At 42.8% G+C, this 26,768-nt stretch overlaps 1 protein-coding gene across 1 annotated transcript in view; it reads right to left on the bottom strand.

Moving 5' to 3' along the window:
* Window positions 1-26,768, bottom strand: part of LOC113894958 — a 126,769-nt gene that overhangs the window by 4,983 nt on the left and 95,018 nt on the right. The window contains exons 9-11 of the mRNA XM_027545486.1: window positions 10,657-10,814; window positions 8,859-8,901; window positions 6,710-6,896 (exon numbers count right to left, since the gene is read on the bottom strand). Of these exons, the coding sequence (XP_027401287.1) occupies window positions 6,710-6,896; window positions 8,859-8,901; window positions 10,657-10,814 (388 nt within the window). The remainder of the gene's footprint in view (window positions 1-6,709; window positions 6,897-8,858; window positions 8,902-10,656; window positions 10,815-26,768) is intronic.

Raw genomic sequence — 26,768 nt, 5'->3', positions numbered from 1 at the left:
TATTTAACGATAATGGGATGGGGAGGGAGGGGCAGGATGGCGAACACATGTACACCCATGGCTGATTCATGTGAATGTATGGCAAAAACCACCACAATATTGTAAAGTAATTAGCGTCCAATTAAAACAAATTAAAAATAAAAACAATAATAGTTAACAGTCACAATTTGTTCCAGCTCTTGCTAGAGAGAGATAAAAAGAAAAAAAAATCATGTGTACAGTGAATGACAAGGGACTTCAGGTCTAGGAAGAGGCATTTGACTAAAAGGCTTCTGGAATTATCACAGTGTTTTTTCAGCATTAGCAGGCATACGCCAGCCAGTCATACATATTGTTAAAGTACTAGCAGTTTCCTTAACGGTGAGAAAAGACCTCAGGAATCTAACTGACTGGGGCTATTTTTCCAACTCCCAAGATATACATCTGAGGCATATTTAGCTGAAAGTAAAATGTGGGACTAGGGCATCCCAGGTGGCTCAGTGATAAAGAATCCATATGCCAATTCAGGAAACATGAGTTCGACCCCTGGGTCAGGAAGATCCCCTGGAGCAGGAAATGGCAACCCACTCCAGTATTCTTAACTGGGAAATATAAGGACAGAGGAGCCTGGTGGGCTACAGCCCACGGGGTCGCAAAAGAGTTGGACACGATTTAGCAACTAAATGACAAAAACTGTGGGACTAGCATCTAACAGGGTTAGAAACTCCGTGGAAAACCTGTTAGACGCTAGGGTTGCCAGCATGGCTCTCAAGGCTTCTCTTTCCCCTCACTTCACTGTTATCTCCTCCCTGTCTCCTCTTTTTTGTCCTCTGTATTCTCTTAGCATCTCAAGTGACTGTCACAAGGACTAAGTCATGCCCCCAACACTACTTGCGTGCATGTTGTCACTTCATCGTGTCCAATTCTTTGTGACCCTATGGACTATAGCCCGCCAGCCTCCTCTGTCCATGGGATTCTCCAGGCAAGAATCCTGGAATGGATTGCCATGCGCTCCTGCAGGGGATCTTCCCGATCCAGGGATCAAGCTCACATCTCCTGCGTTGCAGGCGGATTCTTTACCACCAAGTCACCAGGGAAGCCCCCTGGCCCCAACACTATGGATACCTTCAGAAAGAAGAAATATCATATGAAGTCTCCCAGATTAGCTAATGAAGAACATAAATCAATGGAATAAATAAATAATAAAATAAATGAAATAAAACAGTAAAGTAACTGAGAGGCTACAGCCAGGGGACAATGTTGTTAAGACTTAGCCTTCTTACAAAGAAGGCATATTACAAAGGCATATTATCATGCTTATTCATGATAGAAAGTAAAGAACCTTCCTTGAATACTCTAAGATTCTGAACACAGAAATTGACCATTTAAACAGGCATGTATGCAGAGAGTTTCTGTACGTTAGTATTTTTCCAAACTTTTTGGGCTGTGATCTAAAGATGTAATAAATATAGACCTCTACATGTTTTAATGCAATTAAACCAAAAGTTTGTGAAACATTGAGATGTACCATGATATTTTCTATTATATTAAATTTTATTGTTTTTTAGAATTGTTTAGGGCTTCCCTGGTGACTCAGACAGAAAAGAGTCCACCTGCAATGCAGGAGACCCAGGTTTGATCCCTGGGTTGGGAAGATCCCCTGGAGAAGGCAATGGCAACCCACTCCAGTGTTCTTGCCTGGAGAATCCCATGGACAGAGGAGTCTGGCGGGCTACAGTCCATGGAGCTGCAAAGACTCAGACATGACAGAGCAACTTTCACTTTGATGTCATTGTGTTTTAAATACTGGTCACAACTTACTACATTGATTGAGTGACTCAGTAATCACGCATACAGGATCAAAGCCTGCATTTTGATAAATACTGCTATAAATGGTAATCAAGGCCTGCTTCTAGGTTATGACCTTCAGAGGGCTGGGGAACTAGGAATCAAACCAGGGTAGGAGGTGCAAGAGCCAAGTGGAGCTTGAAAAATAAAGGTAAAGACGGAATCATAGATCAGACCAGCACAAAGTCATTTCTTTAGTGGCATCTAAAAGAAAATGAGCATTAGAACTCTGTGTAATCTTTATTAGTATAATAAAAATTTATACTCCCTGCATATAAAATGACTAAGCTAAACTAAACATTTTAGTGCATGTGGTGTTCATGGTACAATGTGGTTTCAGCCATTCTCAATAAATTCCTTTGCTGTCCTCCTAACTCCTGTGGTTACTGTGCTAAACAGTTGGACTGGGTGGACCTTGTCCATCAGGATCAGTGCGCTAATGCTCGGAGCGCAGCATTACTGACGGAGTGTGAGGACTACTTTTAGAAGACTAATTTCCATCAGGGAGTGCTACGTGCAGAGCATTTAAGCACAGGAGTTAGGTAGCGTTTGTTCGCAGTTTGTCTCTGTCACTGAATAGCTGGTTGACCAAAGGCACGTCAACTTCTCCAAGCCCTAGTTTCTTACTTGCAATGGGCCAACAGCCGTGGATGTCTTGCAAATATTAGTTTTAGATAATAGACGTAGAGAGCTTATCCAAGTTCTGGACACACAGGAAACATTCAAACATAAAATCCACTTGAGCAGTATGATCCAGTCCTCTGGGGGGGAGAAAATGTGGTTTGCCAGGGCAGTGACTTTTTGTGAGCAGTGGAGAGGGGCATATTTATTTTGGGAATCTCCCACTGGAAATTTGGATTCACCTGAAACCTATCTCAAGTTTCATTGGGTGGGACCACTGGCTGTGAGCCTCAGGTCATGATCGCAGTCAGGATGTACAGGAAGATGGAAAAGGACTCTTAGAAAAAGGATATAAACTTCAATTTAAAGTTCAAGTCTAGGGAAGGGTAAACTACTTCGGAAAAAGAAGGGTAAGCAGCGGATTAACCTTGGGAGAGCTTCCAGCTGGACCCAGCAGCTGTCAGGGTGGGAGTGGGCAGGGTGGGGGGAGTTGGTAGCCATAAAGTACTCCTCCCGGAACAAGGTGCATGCTCAGGCATTTTTTATTCCAGGAAGAGTAGAGTCATTAAAGACCCGAAATCACAGGCCTCTGTTTTATAACCTGGCCTAGATACAAAATTTCTGTTGGAATTTCTGTAAGGAGCATTATTTCATATGTGAAATAATTTGGGCTAGAAATTAAGGATGGGATATTCGAGAAGTAAGGCTGGGAAAGAATGAATGGCTTTGGATTAAATATTTTTATTAGTCACACATGAAATATTTTCAAGAGAAAAAACTTAAAAATAGGTAGAAATTGGTTGTTTTCTTCCAGCTGAAAAGAGTATGATACGGCCCAAAGCCCAGGCATCTGGTGGCCTGAGTGCTGGTTTTTGCCTTTGAATCATCTTTACAATCTTGTCTGTCCTGCTGTTGAATGAGGGGATGGTTCTTCATGGGAATAATGGCCAACTGAGTCCCTTTGGTGGTTTATTTGTTTATTCATTAAGCATACGTAAAATAGAGTCATCTCTGAGTGCATAATCCCTTAGAAGAGATAAAATGGCCAACTAGAGATAAAATACAAAATAGAGAGCGATAAGTGTTGCAAGATAGGTGAGCACAGAAGCCCAGGAAATGGAGATGCTTTGTTTGCTTAGGACCATCTGGGATTGTTGTCTAGCAGAGATGGCCAGTGTTTGAATACACGTTTGGAAGACAGGTAGTATCTGGACAATGTATGTTGGGGAATCAGTAGGTAGAGAATATTTCAGGGTAAGGAACTAACACAAGCAAAGACATGGGGTCAGAAAAATGTCCAAGAGGTGGGGTACGCTCAGCAGGTAGAAGGTGACCGTGTCTGGGGAGAATGCAGGGTGTTTTAACACAGGAGTGGAAGAGAAAGCCAGAAAGAAGGGGTTGGGGACAAAGTGCAAGGCCATAGAGGGCTCTGGCTGCAACCAAGGCTCTGGAAAGATGTGGGAAATAATAAGAGTGAAATACAAGGAAACTTTTCACATTTCACTCTTTGCTTTTTCTTTTGTTGCTGTAACTTAGGCTCCCTTGAGCTCATGCTTAGTCGTGTCTGACTCTTTGTGACCCCATGGACTGCAACCCACCAGGCTTTTCCGTCCATGGGGTTTTCTAGGCAAGAGTACTGGAGTGGGGTGCCATTTTCTACTCCAGGGGATCTTCCCAACCCAGGGATCGAACCCGCGTCTCTTGTGTCTCCTGCATTGGCAGGCAGATTCTTTACCACTGTCCCTCCTGGGAAGCCTCTAACTTAGGCTACCTGGGTTTGAATTTTGTCTTCACCATTTACTAGCTAAGGGAACATGGGCAAATGATTTAACCTTGCTAAGTATCAGTTTCCAAACTTGTAGGTGGGATAATAACTTATTTATAGGATTGTCATAGAAATTAAATGAAATAATAAGTAAAAACACTTATTAGAGTGGTGAGTACAAAAGGTTTTGTACTCACTTTACTGTTATTATTTTTAGGCCGTTTATTAGTAGCCGTTTTCCAGCTGTCCAACGAGGATTCTTCTGAATAGGGCCTTCTCTGACCTTTCAGAATAAGGGCTATCATTCCCATTTCAAACTCTTGGAATCAGTTAACAGTCTCCGGGCCCCAGGGGTTTGGAAGCCCTTGGTTAACATGGAGTAATATGAACGATCAAACCTAAACATTCACTTTGTATCTATGGAAACAATCTCTTGAAAGTGAACTTCATTGATTTGCTGATTAAAATGGTTCAGACTTTTGCAGTGATATTTTATAATGAAAGCTCCAGTCGATGACTACTTCAGAGGCTTGGTTTGTTTGCCTTTATTCTCATCCTGGTACCAGGTACTTGGAGCCATGAATTTGGGTCTCATAGGAACAGTCTGTCTTGTAAATGCTTAGGCATGCCGGCTACTTCCTAATAGTTGGTTAATATTCTGGGTTATGTTTTAATACTGTCAAAGTGAAAGAGTATGTTAGTAAAGGAGATTTATTGTTCATCCTGAGCGATGAGAAAAGGACCACAGAGTGAGGCTCAGTTTGTACCTCTTTACCCTTCCAAGAAGGGGACATCGTCACCCACTTGGCACGACTTTCTAGCTTAATTAAACAGAGGCATTTATGCTAAAAATGGAGGGGAGGCGGGAAGGAAATTAAATGACCAAGATTCTGGATCTTCACTACTCATCATTATTTAGGGATTATTCATTTGTGAAAAAAGTCCAACTGCAAATAAAACACCAGTAATCTTTTTGTCAAAAATTTTAAGAAGATAAATAATCTTTCTTATCATGAATAATTATTTTACTGCTAAGTTGTATTGTTTACATATTCATTTTGTATGTATGGCCTGTAATATATTAAAAGTGAAAGTGAAAGTTGCTCAGTCATGTCTGACTCTTTGTGACCCCATAGACTGTTGTCCATGGAATTCTCCAGGCCAGAATACTGGAGTGGGTAGCATTTTCCTTCTCCAGGGGATCCTCCCAACCCAGGGACTGAACCCAGGTCTTCCGCATTGCAGGCAAATTCTTTACCAGCTGGAGTCACAAGGGCAGCCCAATATATTACAATGTATAATATTAATATATATAATTTAATGAATACATTTTATATAGAAAGAGCTTTTTGTATAGAGTACTTTATATAGAGAGCGTAAATAACTCTAATGGCAATCACTTCATTTAATCTTCCAATGTGCACTGTGTACCGTGCTAAGTTGCTTCAGCCGTGTCTGACTCTGTGTGACCTCATGGATTGTAGCCCACCAGGCTCCTCAGTCTACAGGATGCTCCAGGCAAGAGTACTGGAGTAGGTTGCCATTTCCTTCTCCAGGGGATCTTCCTGACCCAGAGATTGAACCCGTATCTCTTAAGTCTCCTTCAATGGCAGGTGGGTTCTTTACCTCTAGCGCCACCTGGGAAGCTTAGTCTTCACCACAGTCCTGTGAAATAGATTGCTGCTTCCATTTTATAAATGAGGAAACTAAGTTTCAGGAACTTGAGTAACTTATTCAGGGAAAATTGATAATCAGTGCTCTTTTTATTACTCACTTGTCTGAGATTAGGAACACTATCAGAAAAGAGTAGAGTCACTACACAAGAGAACTACTGGCATTGATTCTGAATGCCATAAAAAAATGAAGGGGCTTATTTTTCACTTTTCCAGGCAGTAAGAGCATGGGGTTAGGGGTTCAGGGAGCTTCCCTAGTAGCTCAGTTGGTAAAGAATCCATCTGCAATGCAGGAGAACCCGGTTTGATTCCTGGGTTGGGAAGTTCCCCTGGAGAAGGGGTAGGCTACCCACTCCAGTATTCTTGGGCTTCCCTGGTGGCTCAGACAGTAAAGAACCTGCCTGCCATGTGGGAGACATGGGTTTAATCCCTGGGTTGGGAAGATCCCCCGGGGGAGGGTATGGCAGCCCACTTCAGTGTTCTGGCCTGGAGAATCCCGTGGACAGAGGAGCCTGGTGGGCTACAGTCCATAGGGTGGCAAAGAGTCAGACACGACTGAGTGACTAAGCCCAGCACAGCACAGGGGTTCAGGCTCTGGAGTTACATTGCCTTGTTCAGATCTCAGCTTTATTGCTTACTACACATGATCTTGTCGAGTTGTGTAGACTTTCCAGCCAATTTTTCTATCTGTAAAATGAGAATAAGAATAGTACCCTTTCTCCAAAAGATAAATGTGAACTAATTTACACAGCATAAAGTTTGGTAAAAGCTCTGTGAGGCTGAGGCGGCTTTACTGTCACGACTGTAAAAGTTGACTCCGTACCTGAGGCCTGGGTGGAGCGGATGCTGGCATAGAAGTACAAGCAGCCGTCCTTCAGGATGCAGTAGTGCTGCATCCACACGTCTGTGCTCCCATCCAGCCGGTGCAGAAGGCCCAGGCACTCTGGGTTCTTGATAGCCAGGGGCGGGAGGCTACTGTTGTGCAGGGTAACGTCTTCCCAGACATGGTTCTGCAGGGGTGGCACCAAAGAATTACCTGAGGGGCCATCCTGCCCCAGCAATCCCTGCCTCCCGGAGCCAGTGACATCAGCACCAAGACCGACTTCAGAGAAGCCCCTGTGCTAAGCGGTCCCATTGCTAAGGCAATCTGCACATCTGAGAAATGAGCCAGACAATCTGAACCTATCCAGTGGCCACAGAGAACTTTCCCTTTTCATGTCCGTAGGTATCCCCTTTCTTTGGCTTCTATTCTATCATGAGGAGATTAAAAGAATATCGGTGAGGTATAGAAAGAAAAATGGGGATCTCAGCAAAGACTATTGTTTAAAGGTCCATCTCTAAGTGCCGGCCTCAGAGAGCTATTTTACTTACCAGTGGGATGTCCTTCTAGCCCTGTTCCTGGTATGTCCACCGTGACTAATTGCAGGCCCTGGTTCATGATTTACTTTATCTAGCACTCCTATTTGGAGAGGGCAATGGCACCCCACTCCAGTACTCTTGCCTGGAAAACCCCATGGACGGGGAACCTGGTGGGCTGCAGTCCATGGGGTCGCACAGAGTCGGGCATGACTGAAGTGACTTAGCAGCAGCAGCAGCAGCCTCCTATTTGTGCCAAGGAACAAGGGAAATGCCCCAGGCCAGATCAGGCCCGAGGCTCACATGGTCAGTGGTGGGGAAGGCCCACGATAAATCAGGATCCTCTGCCCTGGAGAGGTGGACGTCCACAGGCCTGAGCCAGTGGCAGGCTCTTCCTGGGAACTTGACCTGAGTCTGGGGGTGTGATGCTTCATCCCTTTATCCGAACTGCTTGCTGGGAGCTAGCTGGGTTCTTTCATTTGGTTTCATTTTTGTTCTTTAGTTTTAACCAGGCAGTGCAGAAGATTTCAGAATGCAGAGCTGGCAGAATTGTTTGCTGTGAATTGGGAGCCTGCTGGGAGTTTGGGTATTTCCTTTTCACTCTGCTGCAGACACTCCAAGTGCATTAGCAGAATAGATCCCTCTTGAAAGTACCGAGGCTCGTTACAGTGATGCATCAGAGAGATGCGCGAGTGTACTGAGTGTTGTGTTTCAGGTAAAATGAAACACAAGTCCTGCTGTTTGTCATCTGAGGATAATGCTGGTGATTATTTTGAAAGGACAGATACAGGGCACAGGGTAGTACATTAAGCTCAGACCACCCAAATTTTCTGGAATATACAAAAACCAAAATACGTAGAGAAGATAATTGATAGTAAATGCCTTTTTCTTCTGCTTCCTTTTGTGAGGAAATGAGCATATTTAAATGAAATGTGTGACCTTGTTAGAAATTGTATCTACGGCACAGAAGTGAAACAATTGAATATGGAAGCAGTTTCTTTGCTCTTGACCAGGTCCTAGCTCAAAAAGAAGAGTATCAAATGCCTTGGGGGCTGAAGTGATGACTCACATGTTGGTGTTACGAAGTTATCTATCAGTTTGTGTGTCAAGCCTAAATTAAAAATTCTATTACTTCAAGGCCAGGAATCATGAATAGGCAGGAACAATGAAAGCTGACCTAATACGTCTTCAGAATAAGGATAGGAATATAAAGCACTACATTTCTAAACATAAGACACGTTTCCCAATAAGCTGCTTGGCCAAGAGCACTGTCCCAAGCTACCCCTGCGCCCTTGTTCTCAGAGACTGAGAAGAAAAGCATAGGAGTGGTCTTGCCTCAAGGGAATCCACTCAACTGTTTTGTATCAAACAGCAATTCCACCCTGGTTGGGACTACCCGCCGAGCTCACCGAGAGGAACAGCATCCAAACCCTGAAAACCAAAAGAACAAGCACCTCCATAAAACCTAAGCGGGAAGTTCTATTGACCGGAAATCCCCTTTCCCAGCGTTTAGGGTGGATCTGAGACGTTCTGGGCTGGACGGGATGCCCAACTGGAGAATTCCCCCTCAGGGAAGAGCGGAGTGAAGGCATAGATGGATGGCAAGGACTCCTTACCTGGTGGACAGGGTGGGCTGCTTTGTCCATTGCTTCCAGCCACCTGAAAGAGAGATGAGAGGTGCTTTTCTCAGGGAACGTGCTAAGTGTACTCCAGAGGGCCTTGTTTTCTCCCTGGACAGAAGAGTCCTGAGACTCACATATGTTTCGTGACTCTAAATTCATGGTTGAAGAGAGGCATATTCTTACAAAACTGGTGTTACTAGGTGCCAAAATCCCACACCTACCAGGCATATTTAAGATAAATTATTCTCATCCTTCTCCTTTGCTATAATTAGTGCTTAAGGGAAAATGTACTCACTATTTTACTACAGTACGTGAATTTAACACCAGCAGGCCTGATAACAACTGTAAAGCCCTATTAGTCAATGGAAAGACTGGTAAACGGCCACTGCCCTATCCACCTGCCAAGTGTTCCTTAGACCGAGTGACCACTGTTAGTGCTCTGGTGTCTCTACTAGAGGACTGAACTTTCTTCATCGTGTCTCCTTAGCCAGATAGATATCAGCCTATCTATTCCACCCTATCTTGCCAATCTTTTTCAAGCTTCTTTTAAACCCTGTAACTTCCAATCAAAGTGTACTGCAAGCTTGATATAATCCCTCTGCCCATCTCTGCTCCATTTCCTCTTGTGTGTGTGTATCTGATGCTATACCATACCACTCATACACTCCTTGCTCATCCCCACGTCCAGAAATTTTCCTTCCCCACCCTAGATTCCTGTGCCACTTTGTCTTCCCCTATCTCACTACTCAATTTCTGTTTTGCAATAAAAATACTAGGATAAATGTCCTATCTTCTTGGTGCAGAGCTTTTTTTGAAGGCAAAAATTGATGCTTCATCATTCTAACAGTTCTTAGAGATTTTAAAACAGCGTCTTGGACATATTAGCTACCCAATAAATATCTTCCCCATGAATTGAAATACAATTACGTTGCTGTCCTCATGTTTCCCTGTTTGTCCTTTAAAGAAAAATATGCATTTCAGCACACACTGTTCCACAAACAGAGACAGTATATCCTTTGCCTAAAAGGTTTCAGACCTAAGGCTGTCTTTACAAATGGAGTCCAAATTCTCATAAAGAGATATGACATCCTTCTAAACACTGTTGACCCATTTTTCAGCCATTGACTCCCTCACCCCATTCCATGCCACCCCTCCCCGTAAAGTAGCAGTACATAGACCACAGTTCTGAGCTGACTCACTGGATTGACCCATGATCTCCACTTCCACAGGGCCACACTGAATAATGACCATAAGCTGTTGAATGCTTAGAGCTCGTGGGCCACCCTCTTAGAATGCCTTCACATTTTGACCCTCAAACTGGGTGATATGCTTACAAATTGTCAACTGTGTTAATTCCCCCAGGAACTTATATTGTGACAATGATGATGATGAATTTTGCTCATTTCACTGTTAAATTGTAACCCTACTTTTAATACATTATTTCTATTCCTCTGACTAACCATCCGATTAGCTTAAATATATGAATCTTGTAACTTCTGGGGAAGCCAGATGTGACCTGCGGCAGTAGTGAGCTGTTTTAGAAAACTTAGAGAACTAAGGTAATTAAGTTAGACGATACATCTATTTTTTTTGAGATTCCGTTAGGAAAAAAACTGGCAGAAATATGAAAAACTCAACTTGTCATACACAAGAAAAATATAGTTTATTGACTTGTGCTGTGAGTTTTCTGTTCCCTTTCCTGTTTCCAACCCCAAGGCTCTGTCAGGTTGCTGTTGAAGATGCATTCCCCCATTCCGAGTGAAACTAGTAAGATAAAAGAATAATCAATTACCTTTTGAATTCTTGGTTTGAAGTTGCGCAGAGGCAAAAAGTTCTATTTCCAGACTGAGGCACACAGTTAAACACAAATGGTTTTCCCAAGCTGCTATCAATGCCAACTTCTGCACCTTCTAATTTTATTACCTCTAGAGGCGAGCATTTTCCTTCATCCTGTAATTGATAAGGAAGAGGTTCAGCGCGGGCACTGCAGCTAAGCAGATAAGGGAGAAAATGAGAGTGGAAAGGAGGACTAAAGTTATTTTTCTGAATTGATTGTTCTGAAATGAAAATAAAACCAAAATGAGCTTTTGTAGATTATGCTGTCTGTGATATATTACATCAAACTCCAAATTTCCCACATCCTTTTTGAATCGCCTCTATTAATATGCATTTCATTTATGCCAACTTGGGAGAGTATCATTAATCATTCATATCTATTTTTCCCCATCAGAAAAAAGAATATAAAAAGAAATTGATATTACAAAATATATGTATTTGGTAGTATCTAGTTAGTGTCTATACTTAGCCTATATTCCATACTTATTGTGTGTTATGCCCTCTTCTAATATCTTTACATCTATTAATTTATTAATAGATTTATTGTCACAAATGCTCATCATTACTTTTATTATCTTTTTTTTTTTTTTTTTAGCAAGTCAGGAAACTTGCAAAGTTTAGAGACAACTTGCAGCATAGAGTGAATGAAGAATACTTTTCTAAAAATAACAGTAGTTTGAAACTTGTATGCAAAACTGAAATCAGTTTATAGGTAAATATTTTGCTATTTGTATTTATTTTACAATTATATGTCAAAATATTGTCTGTGTCAAATTTCCTTTGAGTCTGTTTGCAATCAATTGCTACCCTTACCCTTCCAATCACAGGCAGTCACAGATCTGTTTTCCATCTGTACAAACTTGTCATTTCTAGACATTTTACACAAGTAGAATCATATCCTCTACGGTCTTCTTTCTCTTAGTGTGATGTTCTCAAGTTGCATCCACGTTGCAGTTCTCAGTAGTATGTCATTCTTTTTTATTTGCTGAGCTATATTCTACTTTACGGATATGCCTCATTTAGTATACCCGTTCACGAGGTGATGGGGAGTTTTCTTTCCAGTTTTGGGCTAATTCAAATAATGCTGCTATGAAAACTTGTGTACAGGTCTTTGTGTGGGCATATGCTTTCATTCTCTTTGGTAGATTACTAAGAGGGACACTGCTGAGCCATATGCTAATTTTATCTTTAACTTTTTCCAAAGTGGCTGTACCGTTTTACACTCCTACCAGCAGTGTATGAATGTTCCAGGTTTTCCATACCCTCACCAATAGCCTGTACTGCTTGTCTTTTTGATAACAGCCATCCTACTGAGTGTATAGTGGTATTTCCTAGTGGTTTTAACTTGCATATTACTAATGATTGTTGATGCAGAACACCAACTAGCCCAAAGGTTCTTAACCAATTTTAGGTGACGACTTCCTTTTGAGATGCTGATGAAAACTCAACACCTCTCCACAAACCAAAATACGTAAATGTGTAGATGTGAATTTATACACACATGCGAAAAATTTCTTGCAACTCACAGGGGGTAGATGCAAAGATATTCTCCAACTAAAAGTAATATCTCTTATTTGTATGGCACTTTAGTTTATAAAACATTTTCATTTACCCTGTCTTTTTTATTCTTCACAACTACTCTGTAAAGCAGGAAGCTAATGTTATCCCCATTTTCTAGAAGAAGAAATAGAGTTTCAATGAGATGTCCCAAGGTTATATAGAAACAGGATTTAAGCACTGGTTTTCTGGCTATGTCTTCCACACTGTATCTTTCACACATCTGGCTTTTTGGGCCATGGCTCTTAGAGTCAGCAGTTGAAAGCTGCAATATTTATGTTTTAGGAGACAGAATATTTCCTAAAGCCATGAGCTTTCCTGGAATACAGACAGAGATCTAAAATTTTGCTCTGTTTTAGTAAGTAGAAAGAAAGTAGCACATCTTATAACAATTGTATTTGGCCAAGAATATGACATTAGAAACCAGGAGAATATATGTTCATTTGCTTTAATCAGGGTAAAGAATTTGCATGCCTATAAAGAGCAGCTAATTATTTATATTATTTTCCCAGGAGCATCTTAAACTACAGAGAGAAATGGGGAAACATCAATAAAGCCTGGAGATTTTATTCTATTAGTAAGTGACAGATGTGCTTGTTTGCTAAGAGCAAATACTCAGTGGGGCTGCTTCCCTTTGGACCCATTAGGCAGATTAGATGATACGACACGTTTGGCTCTTGGTATCAGCACTCTTAGTTAACACTGAACTACCAGTGCTCTCCTCCATCCCTTGCTGTGGGGCAAGGCAAAAGAATACACTCCTGCGGCATATGACACATGGAGAAGGCAATGGCACCCCACTCCAGTACTCTTGCCTGGAAAATCCCATGGATGGAGGAGCCTGGTAGGCTGTAGTCCATGGGGTCGCTAAGAGTCGGACACAACTGAGCTACTTCACTTTCACTTTTCACTTTCATGCATTGGAGAAGGAAATGGCAACCCACTTCAGTGTTCTTGCCTGGAGAATCCCAGGGACGGGGGAGCCTGGTGGGCTGCTGTCTCTGGGGTCGTACAGAGTCAGACACGACTGAATCGACTTAGCAGCAGCAGCAGCAGCATATGACACACAACCAAGAAAAGCACCGGAAGTCACTTTGCCTCTACTCAGGCTGCATCTGTGTCAGGAGAATGAGTGATTGGTGAATGGAGTAGATTTAAAATAAGGGCTGGTCTCTTGCACTGACGGTGGGAATGTGAATTGACACAGCCACTATGGAGAACAACATGAAAATTCCTTAAAAAAAACTGGGAATAAAACTACCATATGACCCAGCAATTCCACTGCTGGGGATATACATACCCTGAGAAAACCACAACTGAAAAAGGCACATGCACCCCAGTGTTCATTTCAGCACTGTTTACGATAGCCAGGACATGGAAGCAACCTAGATGCCCATGACAGATGAATGGATAAAATAGTTGTGGTACATATATACAATGGAATATTACTCAGCCATAAAAAGGAATGCATTCGAGTCAATGCTGATGAGGTAGATGAACCTAGAGCCTACATACAGAGTGAAGTCAGTCAGAAAAACAAATAGCGCCCATTAACACATATATATGGAATCTAGGAAAATGGCACTGCCCTACGTGCAGGGCAGGAATAGAGACACAGACGTAGAGAATGGACTGTGGCCACGGCAGGGGAAGGAGAGGGTGGGATGAATTGAGAGAGCAGCATGTAAGTGTCTGCATTGCCACATGTGGGATTTGCTGGTGGCACAGTCACAACGGAGCAACTGAGTCCGCACGCACGGGAGGGAGGCTAAAAGAGGAGGGGATATATGTACGGTTGTGGCTGATTCGCGCTGTCGTGCGGCAGAAAGCAACACAACATTGAATAGCAATGATCCTCCAATTAAAAACTTTTAAAAAATCATTTTAAATGAGAGCTGCTATCTCTTACTATCCATCATGGCCCAGATTCCATTTTTACTAATCTAAGCTGCCGCCTCCTTGCCCTTGAGCACGAGCCTGCTGTAGGCCTGGGAGCAGCTGCAATAGAAGCGTGGACACAGAGCCGGTGTAGCAGGCGTGGGTGCCCTTGCAGCTCTGCATATTCATCTTACTCTTTCCTCTGGATTTCCCCAAACACCTTAAATTCCACTCTCATGGAGGTTCAAGGGTTGGAATGGAGTCTTCATTCAGTCTAATCCTAATTCTGCTTAGACTGTGATTCCCCAATCCAATAATTTCTAGAGATAAAGAACAGCTGAAATCTCTCTTCTGTCTTATTGCCATGCCTGGGGTTTTTAACTCCTCCCTTAAGCAAAACTCAATCCTTCAGTTTGGCAATAATTCTTAAATAGGTTCAGTCTGATTCCCTCCTTCTAGCTCTGCCAAAAGTTTCCCTTAAACCAGGACTAGAAACAATGAAGATTTCTTAAAGACTTTGGCTTTCCCAACTTTATATTCTCCTTTCCAAGGCATGGAAAGGCTCTAGCTCCGTTTTTCTATTCCTGAGCCAAAGCATGAAGCAGAGATCTAGCTACTTCCTGTGTGCAGGACTGATTAAAATAGCAGGGACGCTGAAGGGATTTACCAACAAAATTGTTTAGCGAGGTCCAGAAGCTATCTACTGAGAAGAAAAGAACTTGGACTGTTTATGCCATATGGCCTTAGATAATGCTGACATTATCTATCTTGGAAATAAGATTTCTACAGCAATAATCCCAAAGGTCAGACTGCTCAGAGAAGGGAAATAGTAAAAAATAATAACGATAAAAACCCAACCCAGAATGAATCCACTTCTAAATTTAATTATTTCTATAAAGAAAAATATAGACAAGGACATTTGTGTCTGTCTGCAACTTGGGCTCTCTGGTAAAATTGCCTGCAGGTGTTTTGGGTTATTTGTGTTCCTCAGAATTTTGGTTTGAACACTTTAGAAACTTTTTATTCTTGTTGCTAGGCCTCTTTATCTAAGAGGAGAGAAAAGGCTGGGACGTTATACCAACGTGGCTCATTTTATCTGAAGGCACAGCCATGAAAACCCACAAACTGAGGAGGAGGGAAAAAGGCATCTTTAACCATGAAAAAGAGTTGATCCTCAGTGGGTAAAACAGACCCAAGATGAATTTAGAGGGAAAGAAAGTATATCCTAAAGCAATGTACCACGTGAAAGGGTGCATGAAATACACACTTCAGGTACTGTATTTAAAGCTAGCAAACTGAAGCAAAATTGAACAAGGAGTGTCTCTCCTTATTAATGATTCTGAGAGAACTTTATCTCTAGGCAGCAGTTTGGAGGGAACCCTGCCCACTGGTGACTGAAGCCATCACTCTGCGATAGCTATAAGATAATGATCTCTGTTCATATACTACCTAATAGGATGAGGAGAGCAGCAAAGCCTGCCAAGGCGAGAAGGAAAGATACGAGTACTTTCGCTTTAGTGACCTTTGCTATCTTTGTCCTGTGAGTAAATAGAGGTCTTCACTCTATTTAAGGACTCAAACCCCTCACTACACAACTCAAGATGGTTACATAGATGAAAAGTGTTAGTTGCTTAGTCATGTCTGACTCTTTGTGACCCCATAGACTGTAGCCCACCAAGTTTCTCTGTCCATGGAATTCCCCAGGAAAGAATACTAGAATGGGTTTCTATTTCCTTCTTCAGGGGATCTTCCCGGTGCAGGGATTGAACCACATTTCCTACACTGCAGGCAGATTCTTTACCACTGAGCCACAGGGGAAGCCCTATTATATAGATACATGTATGCATATATTCGGACAAGGCAATAGCACCCCACTCCAGTACTCTTGCCTGGAAAATCCCATGGATGGAGGAGCCTGGTAGGCTGCAGTCCATGGGGTTGGTAAGAGTTGGACGCAACTGAGCGACTTCACTTTCACTTTTCACTTTCCTGCATTGGAGAAGGAAATGGCAACTCACTCCAGTGTTCTTGCCTGGAGAATCCCAGGGATGGGGGAGCCTGGTGGGCTGCCATCTATGGGGTCGCACAGAGTCAGACATGACTGAAGCGACTTAGCAGCAGCAGCAGCAGCAGCATGCATATATTGTCGTTGTTGATGTGTCGCTGAGTCACGTCCAATTCTTTGTGACCCCAAGTCATGTCCAACTCTTTGTGACTCCATGGACTGCAGCACTCCAGGCTTCCCTGTCCTTCTCTATCTCCCAGAGTTTGCTTAGACTCATGTCCATTGAGTCGATGATGCCATCCTACCAGCTCATCCTCTGTCACCTCCTTCTCCCTCTGCCCACAGTCTTTCCCAGAATCAGGGTCTTTTCCAGTGAGTTGGCTCTTCATATCAGGTGGTCAAAGTACTGGTTTCAGCTTCAGCATCAGCTCTTCCAATGAATATTCAGGGTTGATTTCCTGTAGGATTGGATGGTTTGATCTCCTTGCTGTTCAAGGAACTCTCAAAAGTACTCTCTCACACCACAATTCAAACGCATCAGTTCTTAAGCTCAGACTTTTTTTATGGTCCAACTCTCACATTTGCATATGACTACTGGAACAACCATAGGTTTGCCTATATGGACCTTTGTCCCCAAAGTCCCTGATTTTTAACACACTATCTAGGTTTGTCATAGCTTTTCTTCCAAGTAGCAAGCCTGTTTTAACATCATGGCTGCAGTCACCAGCTGCAGTGCTTTTGGAAATGGAGAAAATAAAATCTGTCACTGTTTCCACTTTTGTCTCCATCTCTTTGCCATGAAATGATGGGATTGGATGCCATGATCTTAATTTCTTGAGTGTTGAGTTTTAAGCCAGCATTTTCACTCTCCTCTTTCACCCTCATTAATAGGTTCTTTAGTTCCTCTTCAATTTCTGCCATTACAGTGGTATCATATGCATGTCTGAGGTTATTGATATTTCTCCCAGAAATCTGGATTCCAGCTTGTGATTCATCCAGCCTGGCATTTTCTCACAATGTACTCTGCATAGAAGTGAAATAAGCAGGGTGACAATATACAACCTTGTCATACTCTTTTCTCATCTTTGAACCAGTCCATTGTTCCATGGCCGGTTCTAACTGTTGCTTCCTGACCTGCGTACAGGTTTCTCAGGAGACAGGTAAGGTGGTCTGGTATTCCCATCTCTTGAAGAATTTTCCACAGTTTGTTGCAATCCACACAGTCAAATGCTTTAGTATAGACAGTGAGGCAGAAGTTAATGTTTTTCTGGAATTCTCTTGCTTTTTCTATGATCCAGTGGATGTTGGCAATTTGATCTCTGGTTCCTCTGCCTTTTCTAAAACCAGCTTGAACATCTGGAATTTCTCAGTTCACATACTGCTGAAACCTAGTTTGAAGGATTTTGAGCATTACCTTGCTAGCATGTGAAATGAGAGCAATTGTATGGTAGTTTGAACATTCTTTGGCATTGCCTTTCCTTGTGATTGGGATGAAAACTTACCTTTTCCAGTCCTATGGCCACTGCTGAATTTTCCTACTTTGCTGACATATTGAATGCAGCACTTTAACAGCATCATCTTTTAGGGTTTTAAATAGCTCAGCTGAAATTCCCTCACCTCCACTAGCTTTGTTCATAGTAATGCTTCCTAGTAATGCTTCCTATGGTCTTCTTGACTTCATACTCCAGGATGTCTGGCTCTAGGTGACTGATCACACCACCATTGTGATTATCTGGGTCATGAAGATCTTTTTTGTATAGTTCTTCTGTTTATTCTTGCCACTTCTTCTTAACCTCTTCTGTTCTGTTAGGTCTTTGCCATTCGGTCCTTTATTTTGCCCATCCTTGCATCAACTGTTCCCTTGGTATTTCTAATTCTCTTGAAGAGAGAGATCTAGTGTTTTTTCTTTCTATTGTTTTCCTCTATTTCTTTGCATCGTTCACTTTAGAAGGCTTTCTTATCTCTCCTTATTCTCTGGAACTCAGCCTTCAGTTGGGTATATCTTTCCTTTTCTCCTTTGCCTTTCACTTCTCTTTTTCTCTCAATAAGTCCTCCTCAGTCAACCCATTTGCTTTCTTGCATTTCTTTCTTTCTTTCTTTCTTTTTTTTGGGGGGTATAGTTTTGGTCACTGCCTCCTATACAATGTCATGAACCTCTGCACACAGTTCTTCAGGCACTCTATCTACCAAATCTAATCCCTTGAATCTATTTGTCACTTCCACTGTATAATTATAAGGGATTTGATTTAGGTCATACTTGAATGGTCTAATGGTTCCCCCTACTTTCTTCATTGTAACCCTGAATTTTGCAATAATAAGATCATAATCTGAGCCATAGTCAGCTCCAGGTCTTGTTTTTGCTGACTGTATAGAGCTTCTCCATCTTTGGCTGCAAAGTATATAATCAGTCTGATTTTGGTACTGACCATCTGGTGATGTCCATGTGTACAGTCTTCTCTTATGTTGTTGGGAGTGGGTGTTTGTTATGACCAGTATGTTCTCTTGGCAAGACTCTATTAGCCTTTGCCCTACTTCATTTTGTACTCCAAGGCCAATCTTGCCTGTTATTCCAGCTATCTCATGACTTGCTACTTTGCATTCCAGTCTCTTATGATTAAAAGGATATCTTCTTTGGGTGTTAGTTCTAGAAGGTTTTGTAGGTCTTCATAGAACCATTCAGCTTCAGGCTTGGATTACTGTGATGTTGAACGGTTTGTCTTGGAAATGACTTGAGATCATTCTGTAATATTTGAGATTGCACCCAAGTATTGCATTTTATACTCTTTTTGACTATGAGGGTTACTCCATTTCTTCTAAGGGTTTCTTGCCCACAGTAGTAGATATAATGGTCATCTGAATTAAATTCACCAATTCCTGTTCATTTTAGTTCCATGATTGCTGAACTGTCAATGTTCACTCTTCCCATCTCATGCTTGACCATATTCAATTTACCTTGATTCATGAACCTAATATTCCAGGTTCCTATGCAATATTTTTCTTTACAGCATTGGACTTTACTTTTGCCACCAGACACACCCACCGCTGGGTGGTATTTCCGATTTCCTCACCCTCTTCATTCTTTTTGGAGCTATTTCTCTGCTCTTCCCCAGTAGCAAATTGGGCATCCTCCAACCTGGAGGATACATCTTCCTGTGTCATCTTTTTTTGCCTTTCATGGGGTTCTTGTGGCAAGAAATCAGAGTGGTTTTTGCCATTCTCTTCTCCAGCAGATCATGTTTTGTAAGATGCGTGTATGTTTTTTTAAATTTATGTTTTGCTTTTTGGGCAGGCAAGGAGGGATGAATGAAGTACAGAGCAGAAAGTTAAGCAAGCATGTAGGTCAGGCCCTTGTTTTTAAGAGGTACTGGGTGCCTTGTCAAAGCTTTGTGAATTTACTATTTCTCTTTTTGATTTTATCAAGACATTGAGCAGTGCCCCCCACAATGCAAAAGCTCTGTAATCTGGATAAATGTATGCTTACTGTTCTTTCTCTGCTCTTTTAATGCAGTCTAGCTTATTTGAGACATCAGCAGAGGTAACTGGCTGCAAACTCAGAATTTTGTGCTTTTCTTTTCAGTTCGCCTGGAAGGATGAACCATTTTTTCAGAGTGATAAATACATGCTGGCAACACCGTAGTGTTTCCTGGCACAAGGGAGACACTGGGCTCCAGAAAACACGGGCGGCTCTGGGGGCTGAGGGAGTTCATCAACACCAACACGTTACGCTGCACTCAGACAGACAGGCTTCCTGCTGGAAGACTAGCCAAACGGAAGGATGCTAATGATGCTGGGGTCCTGGCTGCCTGGGCTCGACAGATTTGAATACACTTCCGGCCTCAATCACATCTCATTTGTCAACATTTTCCTTGGATCCTGAACCAACCCTTAGAATATAACAACCGCCGTGCAATAGTTTCATTACAACAGAAAAACCGTGAAGTAGTGAATCTGAGTCATAGTCATGACCCTGTTCAAAATTGTCCGGGAGTCATCAGGCTAACTGTAAAATCAAGACATGCTACACCTTAAACTCTACAGTTGAATGTTAGGCTTACAAGGTTTCTCTCTGAACTCAGTGTGTTGCTAGTTTGTAGACGGATTCTAGAGCCAGACCAGCTGGATTTGAATCTTCGCTGTACCGCTTATTAGGTCACTTACATGACCTTGGGCAAGTCACTTCACCTCTCTGTGCCTCAATTTCCTTCTGTATAAAACAGGGTTGCTCTAAGGATTGTGATATTATCTGTGCAGTGTTAGGAACACTGCTAGGCACTTCATAAGTGACCTGTACATGTTAACTTTCATTATTCTGTAGAATTTGATGAAAATGAAGAGTAAGAAACTAAAAAAAAAAAAGAATAAGAGGCTTTAATTTAATATGGGTGACAGGATAATTTTATTTAAAGTAAGTTCCTATACATGTCTTTTTTTTTTTTTCTCTTCCAAGACTTAGATGCTGCATGAACAAGGGGTAAGACTTAATCTCTCAGAACCTGGATCCTCGATTGAAAAATGGGGGTAATGGCACCTTTCTCTGTGAGGTGCATAACTGTTGCTAAAGGAAGTTTTTCTCTCCCAGAGAGGGTCAACTTTCAGTTTAAGCACGAATGAACCATCCCTGCTACATCCCCAGGACCCAGGGAGGCTGTGCAGGTGAAGCTCCTGCTCTGGAAGCGCTGGGGGTGTATTACTGGGTGGAGAGCCAGGCTGGACGGGGTGGGGTTGGCGTGGAGGGAGCAGGCAGCAATGGGGAGAGCCTGGGCACTTCCCTGTCATGTCTTGGAAGGGAGTTGTGATGATCTCAGGGGAGGCTCCTGTGCTTGGATTCTGGTCACTTGGGTGACGAAGCTTGTTACAGGCTCTCTGCCCCTTTACTCAGGGATTTGGAGGATTTAGTCCTTGCCTCTGGTCACGCTCAGACTGGGACTCTGGACTACTCCTCTACTTTTCCTGTAAAGGATTTCTCTCTTTCCCACCCACCCACCTTCCCTCCCTTCCACCAACGCTTACTGAAGTGTGTCCATACCTACCGCCAGTCGTGCTAGGCACTAAGGACCCACAAAGGCTTCAGCCTTAGGTGGATTTCCTAGTCTTCAGCCTCTCAGAGTAAGTTCTCGACAGTTCCATAGCCCCCTTTCTGGACATGTTCTGAGACTCTGGAATTTTCCCAAGTCAGTACATTCATTTTTCCTCATGATCCTGTTCCCTTGAACTGTCTTACCCGACCTCTCTATTTCATCCCAGCTGACATCCTTTTGATCCGAGGCCTTGGCCTGTCATGACTGTGTCGCTGCAGCAGCCTCCTGGCTGATCTCTGATGCCAGTACAGTCTTGATGAGGTAATCCACATTGCCTGATACTGCAATGGAAAGTCTGCCCATGGAGGCAGTTGCCAATTTATCGCTTCTTAGTTCCTAACTTGCCCTTCATTCCCCGACTCCTGAAAATGGAGCTTGAACCTTCAAATATTTTGCCTTTGCCAGACGGCTTGATGTAGTTCAACTTTGCCAGGACAGAGCACTGGAGAGAGAGCACATGAAGGGGTCTTCTTCCTGGATCCTGTGGATTGTTCCGGTGGACTTAGAGAGTGCTTTATTTTTCTCCACTCCTCAGCCCCAGAGGTTTCTGCCCATGCTAAGAGCTTGCAGGATGCAGCTTCCCCAGGGGACCTCAGCTCTTAGTTTGGACTGCAGTGAAACCTGTGCTTTAGTCAAAGTTCCTGCCTGCACACCTTCTCCTCAGTCCTATGAGAGTGGACTTCGAGGGAACTCCAGAACACTTGGCTGAGGTACACAAAAGTCCATTAGGTTCCTACAGAGGGAGGCCTCTTCAGGACCCATCAGCAGCATATGTGGTGGTACCCCAGCACCATCTGTGTGCACAGCTTGCCAGCACTATGGACATTTGTTTCTGTGGATGCTGCAGTGCAGACACCAGGGAGTAGTAACTTTACTGTGTGACTTTCATCTCCTGAATGGATCCAGACTGATAAGATTCACAGAAACATCAAAATATGCAAACAAGATTCTCCTGCTCATTGCCAATCCCCTCTACAAACAGGTCTCATTGTTTCTATCAGATTCCACCACTAGTCTTCAAGGACCCGGGAACAAACCACTCATTTCTTCTCTGTGTATGCTCAGGTTTCCCTCACCATTCATGCCCTCCTGTCTCTAGTCCCCTAAATCATATTGTAGCCATCCTTTGAGGTCTAGCTCAAATTCTTCTTCATTTATGAAGTGGTTTTTGCTTTTGATGGCTTCACTGGTGACTCAGCTGGTAAAGAATCTGCCTGCAATGCAGGAGACCTGGGTTCGATCCCTGGGTTGGGAAGATCTCCTGGAGAAGGGAATGGCTACCCACTCTAGTATTGTAGCCTGGAGAATCCCACTAACTATATGGTCCATGGGGTCGCAAAGAGTTGGACAGGACTGAGTGACTTTCACACACACACTTTTGCTTTTTATAGGCATAACCATTCTTTCTCTTCTTGCAAAGCATGCCTGTACTGTATAATTGAGTGCGGAATTATATAGCGCCCCTTGGGGTTCTTTTTTCTTTTTGGCTAGTAACTTATTGAGACTGAGTTCTTATCATACACGAGGCTGTGTGCTGTGCACTTTCAGTCATTTGATGTCTCATCTTGGAGATTCTCCATCAGATACTCTGTGTATGGGTTTATGTGCTCTCCTAACAGTCACGATATAATTAAAATTTTTTCTTCTTTCTCTGGGGAACGAAATCAGAGCTATGCTCCGTTGTTCTTTTAAATTTTTGGTGCATAGTATGTGGGACTTTAGTTCCCTGACCAGGGATTGAACCCATACTCCCCTGCGTTGGAAGGCAGAGTCTTAACCACAGGAGAAGACCGCCATAAGCAAGTTTATAAATGGGGGTAGAGAACATGTAACATATGCCAAACTCTTGTGAGAATTTTCTCTGTGCATTTGAAAATTATGGGGGCCTTCTGGTTTAATATATTTAGTAAATAATGGCAGCCTTCTCATTGAACCTGCTTCCATTGCCTATTCACTATGAAACCCCAGGGAGGTAATAAAAAAAGTCAGAATTCCACCTGCTCTTTGCAGTAGTTGCTTTGTTATGTCCATAGCCTTGACTGGCAGTTTATAGCCAACCCCTTTCTGTTCAACCTCAGGAAATCTTCTGAATGGCTTAGACTTTTGAGAAAGGGAAAATAAATTTTGAGCATGCTACTAAAAATAGTGTGCATGATTTCTTAATGCCATTTGGCCTTGTCTGGAGTGAAAACTATGAAAGTGTTAGTCGCTCAGTCATGTCCGATGGTGTAGCCCTGGACTGCAGCCCGCCAGGCTCCTCTGTCCTTTGGATTCCCCAGGCAAGAATACTGGAGTGGGTTGCCATTCCCTTCTCCAGGGGGTCTTCCTGACCCAGGAATCAAACCCAGGTTTCCTGCAATGTAAGCAGATTCTTCACCATCTGAGCTACCAGGGAGTGGAAATTGAATGGTGAAAAACTGATTCTGATTCTTTGCATTCAGAAAGACTGGTCTTAATTTTGTTGAGTTCAGTGAGGTTGGAAAATCATCTCACTATGACAGTTATCTGTATTCTACAACCAAAGAAATGGGAGCAAGTGAGGTTAAGTAATTGGACCAAGGAAATGCAGCTAATAGGTGGTAAAGCCAGGGTGTGAACCATGGCTTACCTAACCACAGCATGAAATTGTCTTCACGAAATGAAATTCATTTCATAAAGTTAAGATTTCCTACCTGCCAGGCTCACATTCACCTTAGGAGGTCAGGGATATTATTATCCCCCTCTTGCATTTCAGGAGGAAGGCTTGGAAAAGCTCACTGAGTTGCCCAATTCTGCTGAGGCAGGAAGTTAGCAATATTGAGGCCTGGATCCAAAGCTGGTCCTCCTCATCTGTCATTAGACGAACAGTTTCACGTGGGTGCTATGGACCAAGGTAGATACCAGCTCCATTTGAGCAGACAGTGTGTGTTTTTTCACAGATAGTAGGTAACACGGTGCTTACCTACTTCCGGTAAGCTTCCGGTGCTTACCGGAAAGATCCAGAGGAAGTAATTGACTAAAACACCAAATGATCCAGCTGGCCAGCTATTAAGAAGCCTTCGGACCTGGTATCTAGCATGACAGTTTCTTCTGGAACAAGTTCCTGGTGTTCTGTTGTGTTTCTTCATAGCTATAACATAAACTCTTTGGGGCTAAGTCTCCCTAGTTCTGTTTTCAGGAACATTTCTGTCTCTCTGGAACAGTGTGCACTTATATGGCAGCTTTAGCCTTCTTTGAACCCTTGAGGCCCCAGCACAGTATAAGAGTGGCTTTGGAGGACATGCTGCTAGGGACAGATGATGATGGTGACAACGGTCAGACCCAAGGGCAGGCTTGTCTTTAGACTACATGAAGATGGTGCTGGGTGTTCTGAATGCTGGTGCCCTGGCCCTGCGCTGTTGCTCAAATGTCCTTCAAGCATGAGCTGTTACCCAGGAGTGGAAGAACACGAGGGGCCACTTATGTCCATTCAGGGAAGGACCATGCAGAGTGCCTCTACACTGTTTGCTTTTAATTCAGATATCTCATTGATTACTAGTCCTTCTCCCATGATATGAGCAAAGAAAAACAACATCATGGAAGAGGTATTCTAATCACTGACCAGAACAAAGCTTGGGGAGGATGGGTAGGTTTAATTTGTTATTCTGTTCCACATTTGCACAGAAGCAGAATTGACTGGGCATTAACTTTTCTTTCATTGGAAAAACACTTAAAACTTCAATACTAAATGGTATTTTCTTGTAAAATGTTTTAACTCTGTGAGCTCTATTTGAGTCTGTTCACACAGATTATTATTATTTTTTAAAAAGAATTCTTGCAAGGAGAGTCAGACATGACTTAGCAACTAAACAACTCATCTTTATAGTTTAAAGATACTATTCTTTGGATTAGAAAACTGCGATTTTATTGGAAGTATTATTGAATATAATATTACCTTATTGCTACAGGTAGCAATAAGAATGGCTAACTTTAATTTTCTGCCTATTTTGTTTCAAGGATTATGCTAGATGCTTTATAGATGTTTATTTAATTCCAACATTATCCCTCTAACATCTGTGTAGATTCTTTTATGCCAATTCAAACTGTGCAAATTTGGAATAGTATTATGTAAACACCCGGCATGAAGTCAGAAATGAGGTGAATACTGTTAAATGAGAATCGAGAATTTTGACACACACGGGCCAAGACATCTCTGTTCACTCCATTGCCGTGAGGTGGTCCTGCTTTTAGCTGGCAACTAGAAGTTCTTTGTATTCAATACCATCACCTCTGGAAATGCATTCCTGACATAAAATGCACTTGTATTGTAATCCCAGACAGCATATGACAGTACAGTGTCTTTGTATATGGGGAATGATCAGAAAATGATCATTTAATGTACCTGAACAGGCTAAAAGGGGGTATAGTCAGAAATAAGTTGATCAATCCCTCACCTGTGGAATGCGAGCCTGACCACTCTCCTTTTGCATTTCTAGCTGGGGTTGCAAGTTAACTTGTGATGTCCAGCTGAATACCACCAAGTATTTTAACTTCAACTTCATCCTCCCAATCTTGCTCTTGGTTTCCTTCCCACTGCCCCACCCCTCCCTGTCTTCAGAAAAATAGCATATGTGTGAGGGCTTTTGATATATAATCTTTGACTCAATGGGCTTGAGTTTGAGTGAACTCTGGGAGATAGTGAAGGACAGGGAAGCCTGTTGTGTTGCAGTGCATGGGGTGGCCGAGTGGGACACAACTGAGCAACTGAACAGCAACATTTTCAAATAACTGTAGATTCACAGGAAGTTGAAAAATAATAAAGACAGGTCCTATGTGCCCTGCCCTCAGTTCTCCCCAATGGCAGCACCTTATAAGACAGTAGCAGCACATGTGGTTTTGAAGGGCAGTAGCTCACCAAGTTTAAGTTCTGGGGAAAAGCTCTACATGGAAGCCCTCTCCTCACACCCCAACCAGAGCAGGCTTCAAGGGCATTCCACCTGTGCCTTTGCACCAAGCGCCCACAGCAGAAGGGTGCAATCAGCATTTTGAAATTCTTCAAAGAGTTGATCTTTGAATTTGCATTTTGTAAGTGAAGTTGAAGAAACAGTGGAGCACGCCCCACCGGGGCTTGGAGCCTTGGTTCATGGTGGTTCCACCTCCCGGACTCTGAGGGATGGGGTGTTGACCTCTGCCTCTTCTGCTTCTGCCCCACGCCCACTGCTGCCTTCCCCGCTGGGCAATCCTGGGTGTGGGTGCCGGACTGTTGGGTCAGTGGGGAAGGCATCTGGGACCCGTAAGGGTCTGCATGTGTCTGGCAAGTATCCTTGTTCTTGAGGAGTTATTTTGTACTAAAGAGCAAATACAAACCACCACGACAAGTCAAGACAAAGACAGCTGAAAGAAGGAAGACACCTTTACTCTGCATTTGAACAAAGGGCCTGGCATTTCTATTTTGCACTGGGCCCCACAAATCATATTGCTAGTCCTTCTGAAAACTGTTTTATAGCCCAGCCTCTTACAAAAAATCCTAGGCATGAAGATGAATATTTATCAGGAAGTAGGAAGCTTTGACTAAAGCACAGAGGCGTATTT

Source organism: Bos indicus x Bos taurus, chromosome 7 (assembly GCF_003369695.1).
Source record: "Bos indicus x Bos taurus breed Angus x Brahman F1 hybrid chromosome 7, Bos_hybrid_MaternalHap_v2.0, whole genome shotgun sequence".
NCBI lineage: Eukaryota > Metazoa > Chordata > Mammalia > Artiodactyla > Bovidae > Bos > Bos indicus x Bos taurus.
The sequence above is the reverse complement of the archived record's forward strand: the minus strand, read 5'-3'. Positions and strand labels throughout refer to the sequence as shown.